The sequence below is a fragment of the Coturnix japonica genome, chromosome 2, assembly GCF_054131305.1.
Source record: "Coturnix japonica strain WE chromosome 2, WE-NBRP24, whole genome shotgun sequence".
NCBI classification, from domain to species: Eukaryota; Metazoa; Chordata; class Aves; order Galliformes; family Phasianidae; genus Coturnix; species Coturnix japonica.
In genome coordinates, this window is record NC_140664.1 from 14,538,409 (window position 1) to 14,564,906 (window position 26,498).

The 26,498-nt window shown below is 32.3% G+C and overlaps 1 protein-coding gene across 3 annotated transcripts in view; it reads left to right on the top strand.

Moving 5' to 3' along the window:
• Positions 1–26,498, top strand: part of CSMD3 (CUB and Sushi multiple domains 3) — a 468,617-nt gene that overhangs the window by 164,311 nt on the left and 277,808 nt on the right. The window contains exons 7-8 of one of the 3 annotated variants that reach the window (XM_015856172.3): positions 10,547–10,852; positions 25,198–25,275. The exons of 1 other annotated variant lie outside the window; for it this stretch is intronic. In XM_015856172.3, the coding sequence (XP_015711658.2) occupies positions 10,547–10,852; positions 25,198–25,275 (384 nt within the window). The remainder of the gene's footprint in view (positions 1–10,546; positions 10,853–25,197; positions 25,276–26,498) is intronic. One more of the 3 variants, XM_015856173.3, reaches the window with a different exon arrangement.

Genomic DNA, 26,498 nt, shown 5'->3' on the forward strand with positions numbered 1-26,498 from the left:
AAGAGACCTTCAGAGGTGCAAACAGCTCTGCAAAGAGGGAGAAAACCGAAAGATTGTAACAATTCCTGCCAGACAGACCATCTTGGCATGATCACGGGACCTAGCTTGTGCACCTGGCATGGGTGTGAGCAGATACTATAAAGACCATTGGCAAGGCCCGCCAAACCTGAGGAGGCTTGAAGTGAGTGGCAAGAGACCATGGGTTCATGTATGACCAACGCTCAATCAGCTGAGCTGTCTGTGTTAGTCTGAATGCAATTGGTGCTGCATTCTTATCCCTACCTCGGGTCTCTACTACCCACACCAAATTATCACTTACTTTGTCTGTAATTCAGGTCCCAGCAGGGGTAGTGATTAACACTAAACTAGGGGCACGTGCACTCCCAATGTTTTGCTTTTGTCCCAATTCGGAATAAACGATTTGTTTACTTTCACAAGCGGCGGAGGAGGGGGGTAGGCAGTGAGGGGGGCAGCGCGGGGGTTTGCGTTCTCTTGCTGGCACTTAAACTTCTCTGGCTAGAGCTGGTCACATTCAATATTTTAACTCACTGTTCTTCTGTAACCTTTTTCCTGTTTTTGTTTTTCACAATTCCACTACTCGTACCCTCAATTACACTTCCATGTAACATTAATAATTCCACTTCCATATACCATTTGCATTTATACTTTCATATACCATAAACATTTAACAATCACAAAGACAGTGACAATAACCAATACAGTTTATCCTAAGCATTCTTCCTCTCTTCCAAGTTATCAGCAGGAATGGGCCTTCCCATTAACCTGATTCCAAATTCTTTAATATTATCATATTTTTTCCATGACTTTTCACTCTTTCCTTGTTAACTGAAATGAAATGAGGGCTACTGGTTGTTGCCCATCATCACATCCTTGATTTAAAAGTTCAATACATATGTCATTTTAGCAAGCCTTCCTGCTGGAAGTGCCATCTCTGCTGGGCATTTGGAAATATTACTTTTCAGAAAGGGTGGTCAGGCACTGGAATGGACTCCCCAGGGATGTGGTGGAGTCACCAACCCTGGGGGTGTTCAAGGAAAGACTGGATGTTGTGTTGAGGGACATGGTTTAGTGGGAGCTATTGGTAATAGATGAACAGTTGGACTGGATAATCTTTTAGGTCTTTTCCAAGCTTGGTATTCTATGATTCTATAACAATACAGTAATATTTTAGTTTTTTAATTAATTGTATGAACATAATAGTGTCATGCTGAGGGACAAAGTATGTGTAATATAGTTTGCTTTGCTCTTTTGAACAATCATCTAGGCATAGTTTGGGGTGGAGTGTGGGGAGGAGGAAGGGGAAAAAAAGAGCTAATTAAAGACATCAATTGGATTGGTCCATGCTCTTTTCAGTAGTCTGCAGCAACAGGACAAGGGGCATTGGGCACAAATGGAACCTCAGAACTTCCATGTGAACATGAGAAAAAAAAATCTTTACTTTGAGACTAACAGAGCCAGAACAGGCTACACAGAGTGGTTATGGAGTCTTCTTTGGAAGCATCCAAAATCTACATGGATGCTTTCCCACGCAACCTACTCTAGGAACTTGTTTTAGGAGGGTGGTTGGACTAGATGATCTACAGAGGTCCTTTCTAACCCCTACAGTTCTGTTGAGTTAGAATAAAGAGGTAGCACTTGTGGACTTTGTTGGGTAAATGTGAAATCCACTGTGATGATTGAGTCTGTATTTGGGACTGAGACTTTTTCTTCTGCTTTGGAGTTCAACTGTTTTTACTTCAATCTACTTCTTTCTCACTGTTCAGTAATATATGAAAGCTGTATATGAGCCTCCCCTTCAGAGTCAGTAATTGTAAAGACCTGTTCTCCATTGCACAGTTATAATCTACTCTTATCAGACTTATACTGTATGTAGTATTCTCAGAACTGAACTTTCCTTATACACAGATTGTTGAAAAAAATTCAATTGACCACTATAAAGTTACTGAAATTTGTGAAAATAGACCCAGGTAAATACGAACCTACAAAGAGTCGACACAAACCCTCTGGCCCTGGAAGCAATTTTTTTTTTTCCCCATTGGTCATACTAGGCTACAAGATTCATTTATTTTATTTTATTTTATTTTATTTTATTTTATTTTATTTTATTTTATTTTATTTTATTTTATTTTATTTTATTTTATTTTATTTTATTTTTCTATCGACCTCTATTAATTTTCACAGGCAGAGTAAGCATTGCAGTTTGTGTGCTTAAGTTCTGTATTTCAACCTATGAGATAAATATGTTTAGGTTGTTATTAACAACATATGTTTTCTGCAGGTTTATATTACCCATTTGTCTTGTAGATAAGCAAGCTTTCTAAGGTCTGAATTCTAATATTGAAGTACTGAATTTTTAAAAAATAATTAACTTTTTCTCTGTTAAGAAGATTAGTACAATGGCTACACTTTTAGAATCCTAAACTAAGTTAGAGATCTTATTACTAAGCTTTTATCACGGGTCTCTGAGAAATAACTCAAATGATTTTTTGGAGACTAGATCTCTTGTGAAAATGTTTTAATTTGTGATTGCAATGGCAAATGCAAGCAGGCGCACACAACCAAAAACACATCACACCTTTGTATAACCTACCTACTGATGCCAAGAATTTCTCCAGTTTAGTTGTTAATTGAGTCCTCCAGCTTCACAATCTTTTCAAAATTTACTATTGCATCTGCTTTCTAATTCTATCACCCTTTAATCTCTCTCATTCACACCTCATAATTCATTACCTCCTGTTAATTGGTTTGTCCCATCTATTTCCCTAGTTCTGTAAGAGCTGAGCTTTTCACTATCTGCTTATCTGTTTGCCCAAGCCTACCCTTGCATGTATGCGAGGCTGGGGGAAGAAAAAAAAAAAAAAGTTGTTTGTTTGTTTTTAATTTTAAGAGTGTAAAATTATTATTACTGTTCTTATCATTCATTATTTTCCAGGCATCAGAACTTCATTAAAGAATTAAATTGAAAATAAATTTTGTGTGTCAAAGTTGTATTGATATGTAATTCCAATTATGGAATCTTGTTCTATCCAGAACTATGTATTTGTCTTATACTTGTTAGTGTACTCACAGCACTGAACAGATATTAGGCAACAAATATTAATATATCACTCTGACAGTGAAAAGAAATGAGATCTCCCCAAAATAATGACAAGTTGAAATTGATACATGAAAACAGATTTAGAAATTTGAAACTTTAAAATAGGTAAAAATACAGAAACTGTGTCTCTCTGGATGGCATCCCATTCCTCTCCTGTGTTGTCTGCATCCAACAGAAAGGTGTCATCAGCAAACATGCTGAGGGTGCACTTTATCCCAATGTCAGTTTCACTGGTGATGATATTAAGGAGCATGTGTGGTCACACTCCCAGTCTCATCCAACACTGGTCCCTGGGGATCTACTCATCACTGACCTCCATGCAGATATTGAGCCATTGACCACCACTCTCTGAACTCAGCCTTGCAGACAATAGTTTGTCTTGTTGTGTACACCTATTGTGGAGAAATCAGTGTGTAACTGTTACCTGTGTAACTGGTGATCACATTCAAGTTATTCTATTCTATACAGTATTTCACTTTTTAAAAATACTTTCTCATTTCCAAAAATACACTTATGTTGTATTTCTTTAATAGTCCTTTCATGAATTATTTTCTTACTGAAGTTGCACCAATTAAAATGACATTATCCGTATGTGTATCTTACTCAATATAGTACTATTTTCCAAAAAAGCACATCTTGCTAGAAGAAAATCTATTATTCTGATAGACATATGTAAATGTAAAGAAGTAGTATTTCTGTCTGTAACCTGTTTTCAGTAGGAAGGAGATGATGATGATAATTAAGTATTTCTGTAGCACCAAAAATTAGAAAGCTAATTTCTGTCTGGTCAGAAACTTATACTTTCAAATGTTTTCAGTATACCTTATTTTAAATATCTGGTTTAAGATAAAACTACTCAGGTGATATTAAGTTTAGTGAGGAAAAGTCTCATGTGGATGTATACTCTTATGTTCTGAAAGACAATAAACATAGTATCACTTGTCCTACTGAAATTTTCTGATCAGTGCTTAATTTTATTTTCATATATATATATATGTATATAGTATATTTCTCTTTGGAGCAGTAGATTTACATTTAAAACCAGTTAAAAAACAACAACAACAAAAACAAACAAACAAAAAAACCAAAAAAAAACAAAAGTGGAGAGAAAGAGAAGAAAGAAGTAATAGCAAAAGGGCTGAAAGAAGAGTGAAAACGGGGAAAAAAAATATATATATACATCATGAGAAAATGCAAAGTGTCTTCTGGTACCAAAAGTAAATAAAAAATAGGTTCTGAATCAGTTAGCACAAATTGTAGAGAACACGAAAACAAGAGGAAGCAAAGAGTACATACACCAAAATTCTGTCTAGACAGCTTTTGTAGTCTTTATTCTTTGGATGTATCCAGTGATAATTGCACTTTTGAAATTAAGTCCAGAAAGGTGCCTTGAGCCATTTTTTTCATGGATTTCTTGAAATACATTGTTTTATTTCCTTCTTTTATGATTGGGTACTGAAAATTGATTTAGTCAGAAGAGTGCTTTGAATCATCCATTAATATGAATTTCATATTCTCAAATTCATATTTGAGTTCTATATTCCTTTATTTTCTATTCCTGATATATAAATTAACAGAAGCAAAACTGTGGTTTTGTGGTTCAGACAAAGGACCAGGTAAAAGTTTATATGAATATTAACAATTTAATGATTTTGATTATTAATTAAAAAGAAGATGTTTGTGAATATAATAAGGCTGGAATGGCATCTAAAAATAATCATCTAAAGCAGTGAAGCCTGTATATCTACACTAACTTGAAAATTATTTTAACAGGTTGAGAATATATTCTTTTAATTAATTTGTAGCTTTATTTGAAAGTCTTGCAGGCAGAAAATACTTAATGACTGAGAACATCAAAGAGAATTGTTAATTAAGATATTTTGCTAGCAAAAATAATCCTCTTAATATGATGCGCTAGCCATTACAAAGATTAAAATATGCAAAGGTTTTAAGTAAGGGTATTTAATAGATCTTGACTGAATCTCCTTGAACATCTGAAAAAAGAATGAAGATAGAATGCAGTGATTACTCTTGTTCGAAATTCCAGATATATTTCTGACTACCTCTTTTCTTTAATGAAATATGCAGTTTTATTTTTAAAGACTGCCAACACCTCAATTATCCGCTGTGAAAAGAATGAGAAGCTTTTTGTTATTAAGAAACACAATCTGACCTTATTATCTCATTAGTATACTGACTCCCATTTAGGACAATACAGTTTAATGACCTTTAGATTTGTTTAAAAAGTCTTAGTTCCAATCATAGGTGTCGCATAGACAAATAAAGTCTTGCATTTTAAATTCGCCATGAATAAACAAGATAGTTTTACTGATTAATTCCTAAGAATCAGATTCAGTTTAGAATCTGAGAGCAAACAAATATTCACAAACTGTAATGAATTATAATAGCTGCTGAACATTATGCTTAGACACCATTATTCGGTCTTATTCAAGCATAGACTACAATTATTTTATTTTATTTTATTTTATTTTATTTTATTTTATTTTATTTTATTTTATTTTATTTTATTTTATTTTATTTTATTTTATTTTATTTTATTTTATGAATAATCTGTTAGTTTTTCATATGTTTTTCCACTATTGAAGGTAACAACTTGAAAATTTAGAGGGAATTGTTAATGGGCCATACTCTACCTGGAATCCAGCAACAAGTGGAGTACTGCAAGGGTCTATGTAAAAGTTCTATTCATTATGTTTATTAATTGATCTAGAGTATCATCAGGTTTGAAATGACAACAGAATGTCTATCAATAGTCAATACAGTAATGGAAAGCACTGCCATCAGAAGGATGTAGACAAGGTAAAGGAATAAGACAATGGGATCTTTATGAAACTCAATGAAGACAAGTTTAAAGCCTTGCATACAAGAAGACAGAAACCCTGGCATAGGAATGGCAAGTAGCAAGCAATTCTGTTGAAAAGAGTGGATTGTGGCAGATAACAAGAAGAATCTGAGCCAGCAGTGTATCCTGGCAGGAAAGAGGGCTAACAGCATTCTGAACTATATTAACAAGAATGTAGCCAGAAGATGAAAGGAAATGTTTATTGTCCTTTACTCAACACTCCTGTGACCATGTCTGGAATACTACATCCACATTTTGATCCCAGCATGGGAAAGAAGTGTTCTTTGCTAGAGAAAGTCCAGTGGAGAGCCACAGAAGTGGTTAGACGATGGAGCATCTGTCCCATGAGAAGTGGCTGGAGCTGGAGTTGTTCATCTTTGAGAAAAAGAAAAAATTATACAAAACCGGCTTCCCAGTGAATGCAAGAGGGTTACTGCACAGATGGAGACAAGCTTATCACAGTGGAACATGTTTTGAGAGCAGATAAATTAACAAAGTTTGAAGTGATCCTCAGGCCATATATCAAGGGATTTTTTTATTATTTATTTATTTATTTTATTTTGTGCCTCTTGCATTTGAACCAGTTGACTCAGAGATTCCACAGTCTCTATACTGAAAGGTATTCTCAAGATCTGACAAGGATAATGCTCTGAGTGACCTGAGCTGACCTCAGAACATATTATGCTCTATGCAAGAGCATGAACATGAGACATTCTGAGCTCCATTTTGACTTTAGTTATGCTATGATCCTTTGGACAAAATAAATAAATAGTTTTACTTCTAGCGTGATAGAAACAAAATCACTTTATAGAATGTTCCACTTTTTTCTTTTTTCTCCCCCCTATATATATATATGTATTTGACTTCTAATCAGTTGTGTTACTAACCAGTGAACAGATAAGTAGGAAAAATGTTTATTTACCAATTGTCTCTGAAGAAAGAGAAAAGTTAAAATATCTTTAAAATATTTACTGAATACTTCTGGATGAATTATACTACTTCAGTCGCATTTAAAATATTTAGTAATGGATTTTTAAGTCAGTCAAGTCATTCTGACTGTTATCAGTACTTTCAGTCTATTTAATTATAAGAGTTGGCTTGTAAAATCAAAAGTTACTGTAATATAATTCAAGTCAATTCTTTATTTTAAACTGGCATTACAATTGAAAGAGTTTATTTAAGTCCAGTTAATTATTAATACGAGAAAACAATTTCATACTGTCAATTAAATGCTGCAGATTAATTTATTTTCCTTAAAATCCTAAGTCTTACTAAAACACTATATAAAATTTTCTTTGAAGAAATAATGGTCGTTACATATTGGCAGTTACTATTGTTTATTTTGTGAGAAATTCAATATTAAGTCATGTATGTAAGTCTAACGCATAATGACTGATCCCTGGTATTTTTGCTTGCATTAACCCAAATGGAAGAGTAAATCAATTCGAGAAGAGGAGACAGCAGCTACAGCTGAAATCTGCCACTTAATCTGGGATCGAACATAATATGTTAAAACAGCACAGATCTCAAACTTCTAAATTAAGCCTGAAACTCATGTGGTCTTCTCTAATTGGTTTTATTTAAGAAATATAACTTGTTTTTCAATTGTACACCAATTCAAATAACCATCTAAATCAAAGACTGCATTTATCTAATCTGGCTTTTCAAAACGAACTTCCCTATGAAAAAAGTGACAACTCATTCTCAGGCCTACAGTTTTGAAAAGTGGTTAAATTCCATTTTAGTATTTCAGCACATAGATTACAACTTAAAATAAAAATATTTGAAATATCCATATTGACTAAAGAGGGATGATACATACCTCTAGTATTCCCTAATTTAAAGTGAACTTTCCCAGGTTTTACTGTTCTGCAAAGGAAAATTGTAATAGATAGTGGTTTGGCCTTTTATCTTTTCCTTTTACTTTCCTTTATGAATGCTTCTGTAGAGTTGAAAAGATATTCATGTTCTCCCTAGATTATTTTATTCCATCAGTGATTGCATGTACCAAGTTAGTCTATGAGATTAATACAAATGAGAATTTCCACTGTTTGTTAGTTTATCTGGAGTAAATTTCTTTTGCTATCATACGTTTACAAGAGCAACCTCGTGTATAGTTGTACATATTGCATATCCAAATCGAGTGTTTCACGATCTATTTATGGAGCTTTGTCTCAGGGAAATGTCAAAGGCCATTGCCTCTTTTCTTTACTAAACATGGAGTTGGAATCAGGAGCAACCTCCACTCCTATATAAATAGATAGGCTTATGGAGCTTCCATATGTTTTCATTATCCAAAGTTTTAGCAGTTAAAACACTTTTCAGTAGCGAAACATTCAGGCTGCTTTTCTGAACTAAGTTGCTTCATCAGCTTAATCTCCTTTTAATTCCACGTTATTTTCTAGTAAGCTTAACAAATTAGATGTTCTACTTGATATTTACCTCTGTAGCAATGAGGTACTTTTTAATACATATATTACTTTTAGATTGTCTTTATCTTAACTTTTATAATTTTCCACTTTAGTGTTGTGCTTCTTTAAAGTGCTGGGACACAACGTACCATTTGTATTTGTTTGAGAACCTGAATGTAACTTTAAGTTTGTTACTAAGGGCTGGTGACTACTGATTATTTTTGTTAATTGCCTTACATATAAATTTTATGATAGAGGTTTTTTCTTTTTTCTTTGTTTTAATCAACATTAATCAACATTTAATCAACATTATCCTTATTCAGTATTCTTGGTCATACACTTGTATTTTCTGTGTTTTAATATCAGTCTGCCAGAAATTCACCATATCCTGAATCATATCTTTTGTTATTATTCTTCATTGTGATTTTTTTCTTCTTTTATTCTCAAATAAAAACTAAAACATGTCTAGATCTATTTCAGTTGCTTATAGTGTTGTCATCGTAGGACAGCAAGCAGTGGGCTGTGTTTGTTTTCTTTTGTTTGATTTTCCCTCTATCAGAAGTTTAATGTTTCTGTCTACTACAAATAAAGCTGGAATCTTACCTGGTGCTTTAAGTTTTAGTTTATCAGGAAACTACCACAGTATTATTTAGAAGTGCTGTACAATAGAGCAGATATTAAGACATTAAATGTAAGATTGTAAAAGTAATATATTTAATGCTTAAAAAAAAAAGATCTTTTTGTTGTCTGTATAATGCTTAAAAAAAAAGAAAAAAACAAAACAAATCTTTTACTATTTAAATAGTATAGAAAAAAAAACCACTTTCCACTTAAAACTTTTGCAGCACAAACTCCTCAGACTTTATTATCATTTTGTATTTTATTTATGTTATATATATATGTATTATATACTATGAGTTCCATTTGTTTATGTGTCATATTTCATTATCTTGTCAATGGGTTTGGTATATAACACATGCTGAAAAGGTGCTAAATGCTTCCTAGCTCCACTGAGAATCCTATTTCCATTTTCTAGAATTCCTCTACTAATTTGTGCAAAAACTGTTTAGTTTAAGTCGTGTTGTCATCCACTACACTCTAAGGACAAGTTTTAAAGCCTCTGAGAGGAAAGCTTGGACGTAAATATACAAGCATACAGTCCTAAATATTCATATGTGAGAAAGTTGGCTTGCAAAGATCTGAAGCCAAATCTAGGGACTGGGGAAGGATAAAAATGTTAATCAAATATATTAACAAAAATAATCCCATCTGTTTTATGTATTATAGCTTCTACACATGTTAGAGGTGTTAAATTTATATTTTTATTTTATTTTATTTTTTTTTCCCCTAAACATTGCCTAGGGAAAATAATAATAATAATAATAATAGCTCATCAAGGACTTGATTTTTTATGAGTATTTTGAAGTAAAATAATCATTAATCTATTTTTATGGAAATTTGAGTGCAAAAAATAGATAATAATAGACACGGCCTTTGACCAATATCAACTGAGATGACTGTAGAATTGTAGAATATATGGTTTATGTTTGTTTGTTGGTTGGTTTGTTTGTTTTAAAGTTTACCTTTTACTCTCCATCTACTCTTAGCTTTATTTAAACTCTGAATGTTTTGAGATTTCAGATCCTTTTCAAGATTGGATGAAAAGAATTGGATGCATGAGTGCATCTGGCTGGCTTATTAGCAGTTGGAGTATCAAAGTTCTGCCCACAGCCTATGTTACTGTGTAATGCTACTGTGTCTTTCCTCAATAGGGCAATTAGCGCTTTCCTACTCATGGGGCCTCCTGTATTGATTAATACCTATATTTTTCTCCATCCACGGTATTTTCTTGATGGCATTTGTAGGAGGAAAAATTATGTGCTGTCATTCTGACTGATACAAACCTTACGACTCTGAGCTTTCTCAGGGCATTTGAAACTAAATGTGTAATATAAAAATAGTTACAAAATGTTCACTAGCATTAAGATGTGTTCAGGTTACATCAAATTAGTAAATAAAACATCTTCACTTTTCTCTTTTCATGTCAGTTGTCTTTACTATGTTAAACAGAAAGAAATTTAATCTCTTAGGTTGATCGAGAAAACACAGTTCAAAAGAAAAAGTTAGCATCCAGTGCTACTGTGTATCCCACAGGTTCTTCCACTTTGATCAAAACTGCCTCTACTGGTGAGTTAGAAGAGCCTATTGCGGCCACTCCTGGTGCTATTACTGTTGCTAGCACATCTGCAGATGTTACTGTATCCAGTGCAGTGACCATCCATAGACAACTTCCTGAAGAGCAACAAGTACAAGATATGAATATAAGAAAATCAGTTCTGGAGTCGGCCTCTTCCAAAGAAGCACTCTCACTTCAAGCAAACTTACAAAGCACAAGAAGAAGACCGAGAAAAGCTGAGCAAATAGAAAGAACTAAAGAACTTGCAGTTGTTACTCATAGAGGTATTGGATATTATCTTACTTGTGCCCATGTAGTTATTGAAAAAATATTTTCTATAAATCAGAAGTGAAAGATCAGATGTACATTCTGGAAGTATAATTGAATCAAATGGGAAAGAAATTAAATTTTAAACTGAGTTTTAGGAAAACACACAGATGGAAAGAAAATGAATATTGTCATAGTATTTTAAAATATTTGAATGATAGAAACACAAAAGGGAACAATCAAGTAATTTTCTTTTTTTCTTTTTCTTTTTTTTTTTTTTATTTCATACTTTACATCAGTACACATTGTTATCAAACCTAGTGTGAGATAAAACTTGAGATTAAATGTTATTCTGTGTTGCATATATGTTTACACATAAGCTGTTACAACATTTAAAAATATGCTTTCTAAATAGCTCTTTTGTTCTAAAATAAGCAGTGATGCAGATTTATTTATTTTCCTTCTGCTTAAATATTTAGAAGAGGTTGGGTTTTAAACATCTGTACATTTTTGTTCTACCACACACAAAATCAGTGAATGAAGCAAAATATTTATGACTAGAAAATTTATTTTTGCCTATTTCAGTATTAAAACTAAATGGTTGCTGTTGTCTAAAGACGACTTAAGAATGTAATCTATTAGATTACTGGACCAGCTGGACGTGTGGTATAAAGTAGCTTAATTTACAAAAATGTATTGAAACAAAAGAGCTTTTTAAAACATTATATAATTTAGTAGGTTTACTGAGAGAAACAAAACAAAACAAAACAAACTAACAAAAAATCCACAAAGAATAAAAACAACACTCTTCCCCTCCAAAAAACCCCACAACTACACTGTATTTGATTTGCAAATGAAATAGAAATCCCAAAATACCTTTATTTTTCAATTCTATTTCTATCAACATCAATCTGATGTTTATTTATTTGTTTATTTATTTACTATTTGTGTGTTTGAACATTCTTTTAAGAACATTTTAGACAGGTTTAAAAAGGAGAAAGCAGGTTTTAAGTTTTGAATGGAGTAGCTGAAGGTCTATAATAAATTCTTCTGATTTAGAGAGAGAACATCTCTTCAGTTAAATCTGACAACTCTGCTTTTTCTTTCACCTATTAGTAATCATTGTTCAACAATGTCCTCTCCACAGTTTTCTTACTGCCGTTTTCTTCAGTGATCTGTCCTTTAATGTGTAAGGCTTTCATAATACATATGTAAATCCCTTCTGAGTGGCTTTACCATATTAAAATACAAAATCTTATCCCAAGGGAAAAAAATGATACCAAGATTTTGTTAAATCAATGTTATGTTAGTTGATTTTAATAAATTAAACCAGTATCAACAAACACCCACAGGTGAGAAGAAACCTGCATCTATTATCCTAGAAAACAAAATCCACACCTAGTTTTGTTTGTAGTTTCTTCTCTCATGCCATGTTTAAAATGTTTATATTGTTAACATTTCCTGTACAACACTTCAAAATATAATATTATTATATGAAAACCACATAACAGAATACGTGTAGATTACACTGAAAAGGGTAATCATATACTGAGTAAAAGAATAGCTGGTTTTGTTTGGTAATGGTCAATATTTTGTTAATCAATCAGAATACAGAAATATTCTTAGAAAGTATTTGTGAACGTGTAAGTATTTGTTAATGACAGAGAGTAATTTCTGCTATGGGCAAATGCTCCACATGTGTTTCTAGGGTGTTTCCAGTGTGTTTCTACTGAAATAAATACTAAGGAATATTTACTCATTTCAACCCACAAATTAAATTCCAGTGGAGATATTTATAAGACTTAATTTAAAAGTTTATGTAAATTCCTTTATAAATTATTTCTCTATTTAATATATATTCAAAATGAAAATTAGCTTTTATTCTGGAAACATATTTTTCCCACATTATTAAGCAGACAAAAATTTGCAAATCATGCAAAGTAATTAATTCTTGAAACAAACAAACAAACAAACAAACAAACCAAACAACAAAAAAAGTAAACTTTTAGTGTACTAAATACAATTTGTGAAAACTTACTATTTTATTTACAACTTAGTAAACATCTGGAATATGTGTAATTTTTGAGAATATTGCAAATGATGTCAGAATGGTGTTATGTTTTATGACAGACTGACTTTGGTGTAAAGGGATAACAATAGAACTATCCTGCAGGATAGTTCTGCGAAAAAGATCTTTCAGAATCTGTTAGAAGAGAGTACATTTTTATTATTGAGTTTGTATGAAAGAGCAGCTAGAGTTCTAAACTAAATATACTAGACAAAAATTATTCTTTCACATTCACAGGGTTGGAGCACCTCTCCTATGAGGTAAGGTTGAGGGAACTGGAATTGTTTAGCTTGGAGAAGAGAAGGTTTCGGAGAGACCTCATTGCGGCCTTCCAGTACCTGAAGTGAGAATACAAATGGGAAGGGGAATGACTGTTTACGAGGGTGGATAGTGATAGGACAAGGGGGAAAAGTTTTAAACTAAGACAGTGGAGGTTTAGTTAGAGATTAAAAGGAAGTTTTTCATACAGAGGGTGGTGATGCACTGGAACAGGTTGCCCAAGGAGGCTGAGAATGCCCCATCTCTGGAGGCACTCAAGGCCAGGCTGGATGTTTCTAGGCAGTCTGGTCTGGTAGTTGGTGATGCTGCACATTTCAGGGTGGTTGAAACTGGATGATCACTGTGGTCCTTTTCAACCCAGGCTATTCCACAATTCTATGATTCAATATGCACACTTCAAAAATAACTGTAGGTTGTATCAAAGGCTGGCTGAAGAATTTCTTCTCTCAGTTTATTAGAAGGAAATGACAGAAGGAAGATTTCTTATTCTGCATATTTCAGAGAGAGAAAAGGAAACCTGGAAGGTTTCAGTGAAATATTTTCATAAGAGATAAGGAAGTGCAAATACAAGTATTTTTAAGGTAGCAATGATATCTCCTGGGAAATACTGCACATGATTACATTCCTTCTTTAAAAAGAATTCAGGCTGCATCAGATGAATGAAAGAACTATACTATATTATATTGATTTGAGTATTCCATCTTACAAAATACCATCTCAGAGAGGATGAAGGAATAAATATTTCAGGTAGTAAATTCTTGTATTTAGAAAACTTAAAAACAGACTAGACTATATGAAAAATTAAATATATTAAAGCAAGATGTCAAAAAATTCCTGTTATTGCAATGGAGAAGTCTTCTGGAAGGAGAAAGGAGAAAAAGCATGAAATTCTTGCTTTCAAGAGGCATCTTGATTAGCTAATGAAAAATATATTATATTTATATATTATATATATAATATATTTATGGCATCTTTTAGATTATAAGTAAGTTCTCACGAAAACAAGAATCCAAGCTCATGAAAGTGTTTATCTAGTAATGGTTTATCTAGTAACAGTTCATACAGACACTAAATTGCAGTTTCTAGTATGAAATTTCTCATCTTATTCAGATGAAAATTCAGGAAGGAAACTAAGTGTGATTTTTTACCTTATTTATTTTCTATTAAAGTATTTAAGTACTCTTAGCTTAATCATAACTGCATTAGTTGAAAAGAATCTGACATTTTTTATCTTATCTACGTATTCAGAGTTTAAAAATGTCATCAGTGCTACTAAGTCACTTTAAAATTCTTATTGGCTGCATTTCTTTCTAGGGTGTTTTTTTGTTTGTTTGTTTTGTTTTGTTTTGTTTGTTTGTTTTTGTTCAGTATATGTAAACATAATAAGAAATATTTTGGATTTTTATCTATAGAGTTCTTTCATAGTATGTTTGTATGTCTAAAGATGTATGTTCATTTTTATTGCAGAAGTACACACTCAGCCTAATAAAATATTACATAGAATAATGGGTTACATTATCACAATCTTGTGGTTACAGTGGAAAAAGAGGATGTGTGAAGATTTCAAAGTAATGACTGATATAGAAGTAGAAGAAAAAAAAAAAAAAAAAGCAATCTGATTATATAAGGAGTAGCGGAGTTGTTTGTTTGTTTGTTTTCAGATAATTGAGAATAATCCCTGATTTGTCAGTGCCAAATATAATAAATTTTGATGCTGACTTTTGCTGACATGATATTGTTACTTCTCTGGCTTTTAAAAGTACCACTAAGTATAAATAATTTTACACATTGAGTGTAACAAATTTTTAAAGGCTTCTTAATTCTATTATTAGAAGTGGATTGAAAATGAAATATCTCCAGTTAAGTCACTGGAGTTTTGTCCTTTAGTTTAATGAATCTGAACTTCTTCTATCATGGAAATAAAGAATTAACTCCTATCATACAAGAAAAGCTCTGCATGAACAATTTCTTGTAACCATCTCTCTCTCTCTCTCTCTCTCTCTCTTTCCTTGAAAAGTGGTTTAATTTCTGATGTTAAAATATTCAGATATAAAATACTGTGCTTTATTTACTTCCTCTCCCTTCCCCTCCAACCCCCCCCCCCCCCCTCACTTCCTCTCCCCCCATCCAGAGTTAAATTAATATTGGCAAATGTTATCTACAGTATTGTTCATATTATAGTATTGTTCACATCTAGAAAGTCTCAAAGAGGAAAAGAATGAAATGATTTTTTAACACCTGATTAAGAACAATGTTGGATGATACAGAAGTTCTGCATTAGTAGACAATGTCCATCATTGTCCATCCATGTTCTCTATACAGTAGATAAAAAAGAGTGCAAGGTATAAACCATGTGACAAGGTATAAGCAGTATGACTGCTACAGTTCATAAATAATCAGCTTAGGTTTTCACACGAAATACAGATAAAAGTAAGTCTAATACAGACATACATAGGTTGGAGGAAAAAAATGCTTAGTGAAATCAAGCACAAACATTACAAAGAAAACAGTGTGTGACTACAATCTTTATGTAGCAGTCCAAAAAATGACTGCTATTTTTAGAATCTCAAACCCCATTTATTTTCATCAGATCAGCAGATTTGAACACGTTTCAAAACTCTGGATTCACATTCTCCTTCTACAAAGCAGAAATATCAAATATTTGCAGTATTTTAACCATATGGTTTTAGGCAAAGCTTGTGTGGGGGGAGGAAGGAAGATAAAAGTTCTTTTGTTCTGAATATTTTACTTAGCTTTTTATTTTCAAAGTAACTTTTATTCATGTTGCTGATGTATCCATTCTTTTTCCGTTTCAATCATACTCAAATTTTTCCCTCTAAATTCTTACCATTCCTTTCTTATTTCTCTATATTTCCCCAAAACTTCTTTTAGAATACTATCACAACTTGGCTTATGCTACTTGATATCTGACTTTATGCAATATCATCATCATAATAATTATATATATAAATTATATAAATATATATATAATAATCATAGGAAGAAACTATTCAAAACATTTAAAAAAGAAAAAAGAAAAAAAAAAAGAAAAAAAAAAGCTTGCTGCTAGATATTTTACATTAATCCTGTACTTCTTTTTGCAACATATTAAAGGAAGTTTAATAAGGTATGAGACCAGTTTAGTTTTATTCTAAATTTCATTGCAAGGCAAGAGATTAAGAAAATGAAAATAACCAAACTATAAGAGAATATGAAAAAGGAATTAAATAGGGTGCTTGTGAAACTCATTCTGTGGGGCGGGGTGGGGAATGTTTGAAGATGGAATTATTTAACTGTTTTGAATTTTTGAAAGATTCAGTAAATGATAGAGTACTGCTTTGTGAATATTTGATGTAAGCACTTTAAGGATTTGACAGAAAATATATTATTACATCCTGAATTTTATGAGATTTACTTAGGAGGAGACAAAGGAAAAGAAGAGCAGGCAAGGTGAGCTTATTGTCAAGTAAGAAATCAATGTGGCTGTGTAAGCAGGGTTTTTAGTGGGTTTTTTCTTTCAGCATGAGTGAAACTCAGGTGTACAGGGATCTTGGTCTGAAGAAAGTCAATACATTTTTCAGTATTGATTCATGGATTCTTATATGTTATAAGAATATTAATATATAAATTTTGTGTACTCTTTTTTACATATAGAAATCCTATATACTTTTTATCAGCATTACACACACAATTCTAGGACTCAAGCATTTAACTACTGAATTGTATTTGTTTATTTTTTCATAATAGTTTTGAAATTACATGTTTTATAATGTGCATTGAGGCACACATGGGTTTTGTTTGATGAAGGAAATTGATAATCCATGGTTTGTTAAAGATTTTTCTTAGATAAAAACAAATAATGGTGATTTAAGTATTTTACATCTTTTGGTTTCAAAGTCTATGGAAAGAAGATCATTTTTATCCAACGGTCAAGTCCAGTGTGATTAAAAGTAAGAAAAAAAATATTTCTGAATCATGCACGCATTTTTATGGCTGTTCCTATATGCTATATGTAAAGCAACTAGAAATAACTGGCAGTGTATTGCATCTTTTTCTTAAGACTTTTTAAAAGGGTACGAAAACAGGGTAGTAAAACCTATACTTCTGCATCTCAAACTGCTATCCTAGCTGTATTTTAATCCTTTATGTAAAGAATGTACATGAAGAGAATATGTACATTCTTTACATAAAGGATTAAAATACATGGATGTAATTGTCCCCCTGTATTCGGCACTGATGAGACCGCACCTTGAGTACTGTGTTCAGTTTTGGGCCCCTCACTGCAAGAAAGACGTTGAGGCCCTGGTACACATTCAGAGGAGGTCTACAAAGCTGGTGAGGGGTCTAGAGCACAGCCGTATGAGGAGAGGCTGAAGGAGATGGGATTGTTCAGCCTGAAGAACAACCTTATTGCCCTCTGTAATTTCCTGAAGGGAGGTTGTAGTGAGCTAGGGGTTGGCCTTTTCTCTCACATAGACAGTGATAGAACTAGAGGCAATGGTTCCAAGCTGCGCCAGGGCAGATTTGAGCTGGATATTAGGAAATTACTTCTCGGAAAGGGTAGTCAGGCACTGGAATGCACTGCCCAGGGAGATGGTGGAGACACCGACCATGGGAGCGTTCAAGAAACGTTTGTATGTTGTGTTGAGGGATATGATTTAGCTGGGAAGTATTGGTAATGGTTGGACTGGATGATTTTCTAGGTCTTTTCCAATCTTGATAATTCTGTGATTCTGTGAAATTCCTGATTGATGGACTCTATATTTGCTGAAGAATTCCTGAAATAAATGCCCTGTTTTTTCAGGTGTTTGTTTTCAGTAGCCACCATAACAAACTTTTATGACATCTGAAGTGATAAAATTATTTTTTACCCATATACAGATGACCTTTTTTTTACTCAATTAGCAGATGACTGGAGTTAGGGTGCCTTTTTATTTAAAAAAAAAAAACATAAAAAAAAAAAAACCCTTTGATAAGTCAACATAAAACAGAACATTATAATTGAACAATGTTGCATATTAACAAGAAGAAAAAAACAACAAGCTTACTGGAATTATTCTTTCACTTTTTTTTTTTTTAATGAAAATTCTTAAAAAAGCAGTATAATTCTTTACACTGTCTGTTTTTTCCTTTACATTTCACAGTCATTACCTACAATGACATAATAATACAGTTGCATATATACAATGATAACTTAGTTTTCTCACAGTTATTTCTTCTGTTATATATTACTTATTTATCTTCTTATGTAAATGCCAACATTATGCTGCTACTTCATTATACTTGACATGTTAAATTGAGTAATTTATGTTTGTCTTCTAACTTACTGTATCACTACTTTGATCATATGATACATTGGTGATATGTTAGTATAAATCAAATACATATTTGTTAGATTATGACAACTAGCATTATTGCAGTTGTCATATAATTTGATGTACTGCAGAAAAAAAAGTTACCTTAAGATTCTTAAGGATCATTTGTGCAAAGTAGTTATATCTCCTCATCATTCTTAATTTAGAACTAACGTGTCATAACTTACATTATGTAATGAATATTATACACTTGCTACCTGTATGAATATACTTTTGTTTTATTAATATGTGTTCTACTTCGTTTTACATAGTTGAGATCATCACTGCACTACTTTATTATAGAAATATGTTTTATATTAATTGGAACTCAAGTACTAACAATTTTTATAATCTGTAATGAAAATAAAACTGGGTGAGTTCCTCCGTAAAATTTTGCAGCAACTCTACAGTTCCAGCAGCTGTACACTGATTATACTTTTTAGTCAGATGAAATGTAAGGTGTTTTTATTCCCTTTTCCATGGTTTTTTTGTTTTGTTTTGTTTTTTTGTTTTGCTTTGTTTTGTTTTTCCAGTGTATTTTTAATGGAGATAAGAACCCAAATATACATTTTTGAATGCATACTAAATTATACATGACTTAGATCATGCACAGTACTGTTTTCTGAAAATTGTCGTAGGTTTACATCTATGCTTTAAGAATAAATGGAGAATTTGCACAACTGAAATGGTAGTACTTTACATTAAAGTAAAATCAAAATATGTAAAATTTTAATATAAATATGAAATACATACGTTAGGTTAAAATAATATGCCTATTACAGTTTTCATTGAAGTATCTCACTATGTTCATTGAACAATCTGGGGATCTGTTCTGCATGTTGACCTACTTCTGGAGCAGGTATACAGGATTAGACATTAGACATATGCCTGGAAGCATGCAGTTTATTTGCCATATCTGAAACTAAGCACGTTATATGGGAAGACTAGAGAATATCAGATTGCTGTTTCTGTAATTAGAAATAGTAACAGCTGCAAGGAAAATCTGTCACAATAAGATTTTTAAGTTCTTGAACAACAAGTGATTTACTGGTTCTGCACCAGTCTCCTCTGAACTGCATTCAAAACTGTCTCTTGTCCCTTTAGAAAGCAGTAGATTACTCATTATTTCTTGTCTAAAATATATCCAGAGAATATACTTATTGCTGTTGGGTTATGTAATTCTGAATCTACAACAATTTGTAATGTCAGCTTGTGATCCCTAATATCTGGGCCTAATGCAAAGTGGGAAAAGTGATCTTGATTTTTATTTTCTAAGTAGCAGAAATATGAGAAGAATTTTTGTCATGTAAATTCAGAGGGGAAAAAAATGCTTAAGATAATGTAGTGTCAAAAATTTTTCCCAGCATGCTCAGGCAACTGTAGCTGAATTTAAATGATAGTGAGAAACAGAATACAGAGCTTGTGAGGGGGCACACAACTTGCTTTTGTTTCCAGAGATATTGCATACTTCATGAAACATTATATAGGAACATATGTAAGTTGATCTGAAGTTAATGTTTCCTATATACTTCCATGGAAATTACAATAGATACAAAGATCACAATAACACTCTGATAGATCAAATTCTCACCTATGAAAAATATTCTTCATCATAATTATCTTCATTAGCTGTGTATTTTCAATAGCAATGTACAAGAGCCTACATACCACACAATATGACTTGTCATGACTATTGAAATGCATTACCTGTCTGCCTCACTCTGATAATATCCACTGGTCTCCAGAAATGTTCAGAAAACATCAGTGAATGTCAATGGGTGAATTTTTTTTCCTCTGAAGGAATTATATTCCACACTTTTTGTTCATATGCACTTCCACGTCAGAAGTCATTTTGTTAGACTGTCCCTCTGCTGCCATCTGTTGGGTGGCAAAAAAAAAAAAAAAAAAAAAAGTCCTGAGATATTGGTGGAGTAGTTCAACCTCTACTACCATACCCCCAGTATCAGCCTCTGATCTTGTGAGCTAACTTAATAAAACTTTGCCTAGAAGTACTTGAAATTTCAGTACCTTACATGGGAAGCTATTTTAGTTAAAGTGAAATGAAATTATTCTGAACTTATTTTAGTTTGTGTATAAATAAATTGCCCACCACGAGTCTACTCAGTTACCTGAATCTCAGAACATTCATCTTGCGTGCAAACTTCATGCATTGACTTACCCAGGTTTCACAAAAAAATATAAGTAAATAAATAAATAAATCATTTATTCAGTAAACCATTTAGATACATCTTTTATATTTGCAGAAAACAATGGATTTTACAGCTTTAGAAAAAATATGTAGTCTATATAATCTTCTCTTGTGCATCAAAGCCATTTGTGGGGTAAGAAGCATGTGTGTTGAATATATCCACCAAGGTGGATGCCTGAATATTTTCCAGATCTTCGGAGATTTTTAAAAATAATTTCTGATTCAGTATCAAGTAGATCTGATGATACTGTTTAAATTCATCAGATCACATGATGATAATTACAGTTATGTCTGTCAGAGACTTTATGGGAGTTGTGCACTACCAGTTCATCCCAAGCTAAACATAAATGCATATATTTAATTATATTTAAATTTCAGAATTAAGGAAAAAATAATAAAATAAACTACATGTCACAGATATTTAAAGTAGTATTAAATAACATTGTAACCTTCTGTTTACACATAGCAATGGAGATATGGCTATACCAGATAGCTTTTTATAAATTTAAAAAATATTTGATAGTTTTACAATTACGTAATTAGAGATGCCAAAAGTAATTCTAATGCACATATATTAGACTTAATAACTGATTAAGTTTGGTCTTGAACATCTTGATTTCTTTGATCTAGATTTTCAGTGTTATTTTGAAACTGATTCTAAAGTAGACTGAAGGTCAGGGCATAAAGGAAGCTTTGTGTTCACATCTGCTTTAATTTATGATCTAGTATTCTCCAAAGCACTGGAGGATCTTATCTCTTCTTTCCATCTGCACCAGTATGCCATCTCAAGGGTATCTTGTTTTTCAGACTCATCTATTTTTCCTGTGTCTTGACTGCTGAGAAATATTAGAAAAGATTAATCTGAATGTTTAGCTGTTTGCAGCATTATCACATCTGAATTACCTGGAGAGAAGAGTATATAAAAGTATAAGCTCATCTTATGAGAAGATAGGTATCCAAGGCCAAATAAATTGAGCCCTTAAAGTGTCTATTTCTCTTTGTGAACTTGCTTAGATGTGTATAGGTGCAGTATTTCCTGTCATGAATCTACCATTTGAACCTTCTGAAAAGTGAAATCCACAGTGCTTACTGTCACGTGCATACTAAAATTTTTTTTAAACAGTTCACATTTTCTTCCCTGGTGTCCGTACTGGCATTTGAAAAATAATACCTAATATTGAAAGTATTAAAAAGTAGACATTTTTATTTGTTTGTTTTTGAATGAAGAGGAGTTTATATGTATATAAAAGTATCGAGCCTGACAGATATTTTAGCAATTAAGCATATTGGAACGAAATACGTGTCTTTATCTACTTCTTCACACTATAACTTTAAAGTACTATTGAACAATCTAAGGTACAAAACAGTTAAAAGTTTATTTCACCTCTGTAAATGTAAAGAACAATAAGAGATCTTGAGTTGCTTACTTTTCTTGTATTAAATAGCTGCAGCAAATTGTTGAGAATTGCTTTACAAAACATGAAATGGGTTGAGTTGGAAGGGATCTTAAAAGCCATCTAGTTTCAGTCCCCTGTGACAGCAGGGACACGTTCTTTTGGGTTAGATCACCTAGAGCCTTATCCAACCTGGCCTTTTGCAAAGGGATGATTTATCTACAACTTCTCTGGGCATCCTGTTCCAGCACCTTCCCACCTTAATAAAAAATTTCTTCTCAATTTCCTACAAAAATCTTGTCTTAGTTAAATCCAGTACCCTTTGTTCTATCTTTATAGACCCTAATAAACCTAAAAAAACCCTCGCTACTTTTCCTGTGGGCCCCCACTAAATACCAAGGGGCTGCAATGAGATCTCCCACAAGCCTTCTCTTCTCCAGGCCAAACAACTTCAGCTCACTCAGCCTGTCTTCACAGAGCAGATGCTCCAGCCCTTTGATCATCCATATGATCTGCCTATTGACCCATTCTGATTGATTTATGTCCTTATTATGTTTGAGGCCCTGGAGCTGAAATAGTGGAGTCCCAAAAGGGCAGAGCAAAGGGGACAATCATAGATCATCACACTTAATTTCATGTTGCCCATGATGTAGTTGGGTTCCTGGGCTGCAAGCGCACATTGCCAACTCATGTTGAGTTCTTCGTCCAGTCCTACTTCCAAGTCCATCTCTCTGTGGTTGCTTTCTATCCCTTTATCCTCCAGACTGTATTGATGTTTGGGATTTCCACTTCACAGGTGTAACATTTACATGTGAACTTCATGGCTGTTTTACAGTTCCACTGTAGATGTGGTCTCATTCTCATGAAAGTAAACTGAGGATATATTGAACAGTTGCTTGAAGATAAAAAGAAGCAAAAACACTCACTATCTTCTTTGTTATGTTGATGTGATGATTTCTGAAAATAAGAGACGCGCATTGAAACATGTACCAGCAACTAAGATCATGCATCCAGACCTATTCTCATCTTACTTATGTGTTGCAAAAATAGCTAGGTTTCTGCTTTCTGATCAATTAGGAATTATTTAATGTTGATGCTCGGAGTAAGCCTAATTAAACTTACAGGTCTACACCTACCCAGATTAACAATTATGTACAAGCAGTATCTTAGAAATCTCATACAATGATGTAAGAACATTTCTTTTGTTTCAGTATGGCTGAAATACTGCATGAACATACAGTTGCTGTGTCCATGACTTCTACCTACAGCACTGTTTCATAAGATTCATTTATTTGAAATAAAAAAATTCATAGTATTTTGTGGCAACAGATACATTCTACACCTGCACATAATGTACTTCCCAGAGCCACTAACCACTAGTAATGTTTATACGTTACATTATGATGATGATCATTTTATATATTGAGATAGAAGAAGGGGGAAAAAAAAAAAAAAAAAAAAAAAAGCCTAAAATAAAAAGTGATAAAAAGTGTATAGGTACTTAGAAGAAAGTACAGTCTTTTCTATCAGAAGTGTGAAAGTACCTCTTATGATTTCTCAGTTGTCCTATAAATTGTCTTTGAACCATGCTGTGTTTTTTCCTGATTTTTCTTAGGCATGGTAATGATTACAAATCACAAAGGCCATGTGTTTTGCCTTAATTATCTGCCTTTATCAAAAAGACAGTCCAATGTAAAGGCTTTTACACATATTGTCCAAATAGTTTAGCAGTGGGGCTAGAGGTAAGGTGAGATAAAACTTCCACAAAACTTTTCAAATTAGAATTTTCAAGCAAAGAAAAGTCAGCTGCAGAATCAACAGTAGAATGGCAGACTGCATTTAGTTAAAACAGTAGCTTTGCCCAGTATGCTTAATTTAATAATGTGATATTTGTTCTTTCAGTAAAAAATTTCAGTTTTCTATGACAGAAAGATCATAATACAGATAATAAAATCTATATATATCCCGAATAAACATGATTCTTCCATCATGAAGCTAGGGAAATAGCTAGAGCAGATTTTTAAAAGAAGTTGTGGAGACATTTCAGCATGGAGAAATGATCTGAGTACCTATGACTCTTGAGAATGTATTCCAACATGCTGATTTTAGAAGGACTTCTGAGTAGTTTGTGACTTTCTTAGCTATTTCATCAACTTTGTCTTTTTTACCAAATTTAATACTGATTTTTAATGCAAATTTTGAAATGTGCAGCAAAAGCCAAAATATGTTGACAGAAAATATTTTTGACAGAAAATATTTTTTATTTCTATCACTATTTTTTTTTTTTACTTGAAAGTATATTTTGGGCTCCAGTGTGTATTTAATAAGATGCGGATGAATCTTTTTTTTTTTTTCTTTTTCTTTTTTTCTTTTTTAAATGATCTATTAGTGGAAAGCAAAATTGAATTAAAATGTGATCCCATGAAAAAAGAAAAAAAAGCCAAAAAACAAAAGAAAAACAACAACAAAAACAAAGTAAAACAAAACAAAACAAAACAAAAAACAAACAAACAAACAAAAAACCCAAGTCCTTAGGCATGATAGCATTCTGTAATTTCATTTTATTTATTTATTTATTTATTTATTTCAAGAGGATAAGCACAAGTCTTTATTGATGTAGTGGAAATACTAGTTAAGACTCAACAGTTTATGAAGAGCATGGTTTTATTTTCCAGTGTCCAGAAATCTGTGATAGTAATTTACACTGTTTGTGGTGCATGGAAGTAAACATTTTGGTGCATGGAAGTAAACATTTTGGCCATGTTTTTATCTCAGTTATGCAGGAGAAAAAAATAGTTACAAATCTTAGTTCTTTCCTTTGTCTGATGAAAAATTCAGTCTCAATACCCATTCTAGTAAATTGCTTCCCGCTTTAGGAGCAAAATATGAGCTTTCTAGGTAGCTAGTATTCTAGTTTATATATACTTTCATTATACATTTTGTCAAAATAAATGAAATATTTTACACTGTATTTCCTGATACATGTTTTTTTGTTTTTTGTTTTTTTTGTTTGTTTTGTTGTTTTTTTGTTTTTTTGTTTGTTTTTTTTTTTAACTAGTGAAAAAGGCCATAGATTTTAAATCTAGAGGATTTAAATTGTTTCCAGGGAAAGACAACAGCAACAAGTTTTCTATCTGTGAGTGTACTCCTTTTTTTGTTACTTTTTTCAAGTGCAAGAGTGAAGTTTGTGCTGTGTTGTTTGTGTGTTATGAAATTGTTTATGTATTTATGCAGATATAACTATATTAAATTTGTTTCTCAGTCTGCATGGTGAATTTTATATATGGTTCTAATCTAAAGACAGACCTTCTATAAATCTGGCATTGTAGAATAACATGGGTTTTTTTGGCAATGTCACATTAAAATTGAAATATTTACAAAGAAATAATTATTCAGCCTCACAGGTGTCAAGTGAAACTTAGGAAGAGAAGATCATGTTATTTTAATAAAATAATTATATTAGTAGAAAAATGCTATAAGCACTGAAACATATCTTTACTTACAAACATGCATCTTGTTCAAATGATGCATTTGAGTTCCTATCCTGAAATCACCATTAACTTTGACATTTTGAACTGATTAACTAACTGAAAGCTTCAAATTTCTGGATATCCTTAGTGCCTTCTACACTAATTAAAGAAATGAGTTCTGACTAAACCAGAGGAGTCAAAAAACCATTTTACATGAACTAAGCAGTACTTTTATATACAAACACATTAAAGAAGATATCTTTTTTGGGAAAAAAAAAAAAAAAAAGTGCCAGTTTTATAGAGATCTTTTTTGGTCTAGAACCACATTTTAAATACTTACTATTGGTTAAATCAAACATGCTAAGCATATGTCTGTTTATACTACATTATTATTCTTTGCAGGAGTGGAAGTACCTGCTTGAGGCTCCTTGGGTTATACATGTTTGTACTACCTTTTTTGAAGTTGTCACAGATGGATTCAGTGTTCAGGAGTTAGGGTATACTGGAACATTTTTAAAATGTGTTTTTCAGTTTTAAACTGTCAATATGATAGACGTTGCTCTTTTATTAAAAAGTTTCTTCAAGTAGCAAGACCCTTTAACTTATGATAAGTAAAAAGATAAAGCAAAATATACTTCTGTTTAGTTTTATTATGCAGCATATTGCCACATTCAACTGCAAAATAAACACAGTAGTGTTTATTCCTAACTAATTCCTAAATAAGGTACATCAATGAGGTCTCTGTCTGATGATTCATCTGTGCTTTCATAATTATAACTTAGAAAAGTAGTACAATGCCTGATAAAACAGATTGCTGTTCCATAAGTTTGTTTTGTGCAAATCATTGAATATTTCATTATATAAATATTAGTAGTGATTCTCATTTATG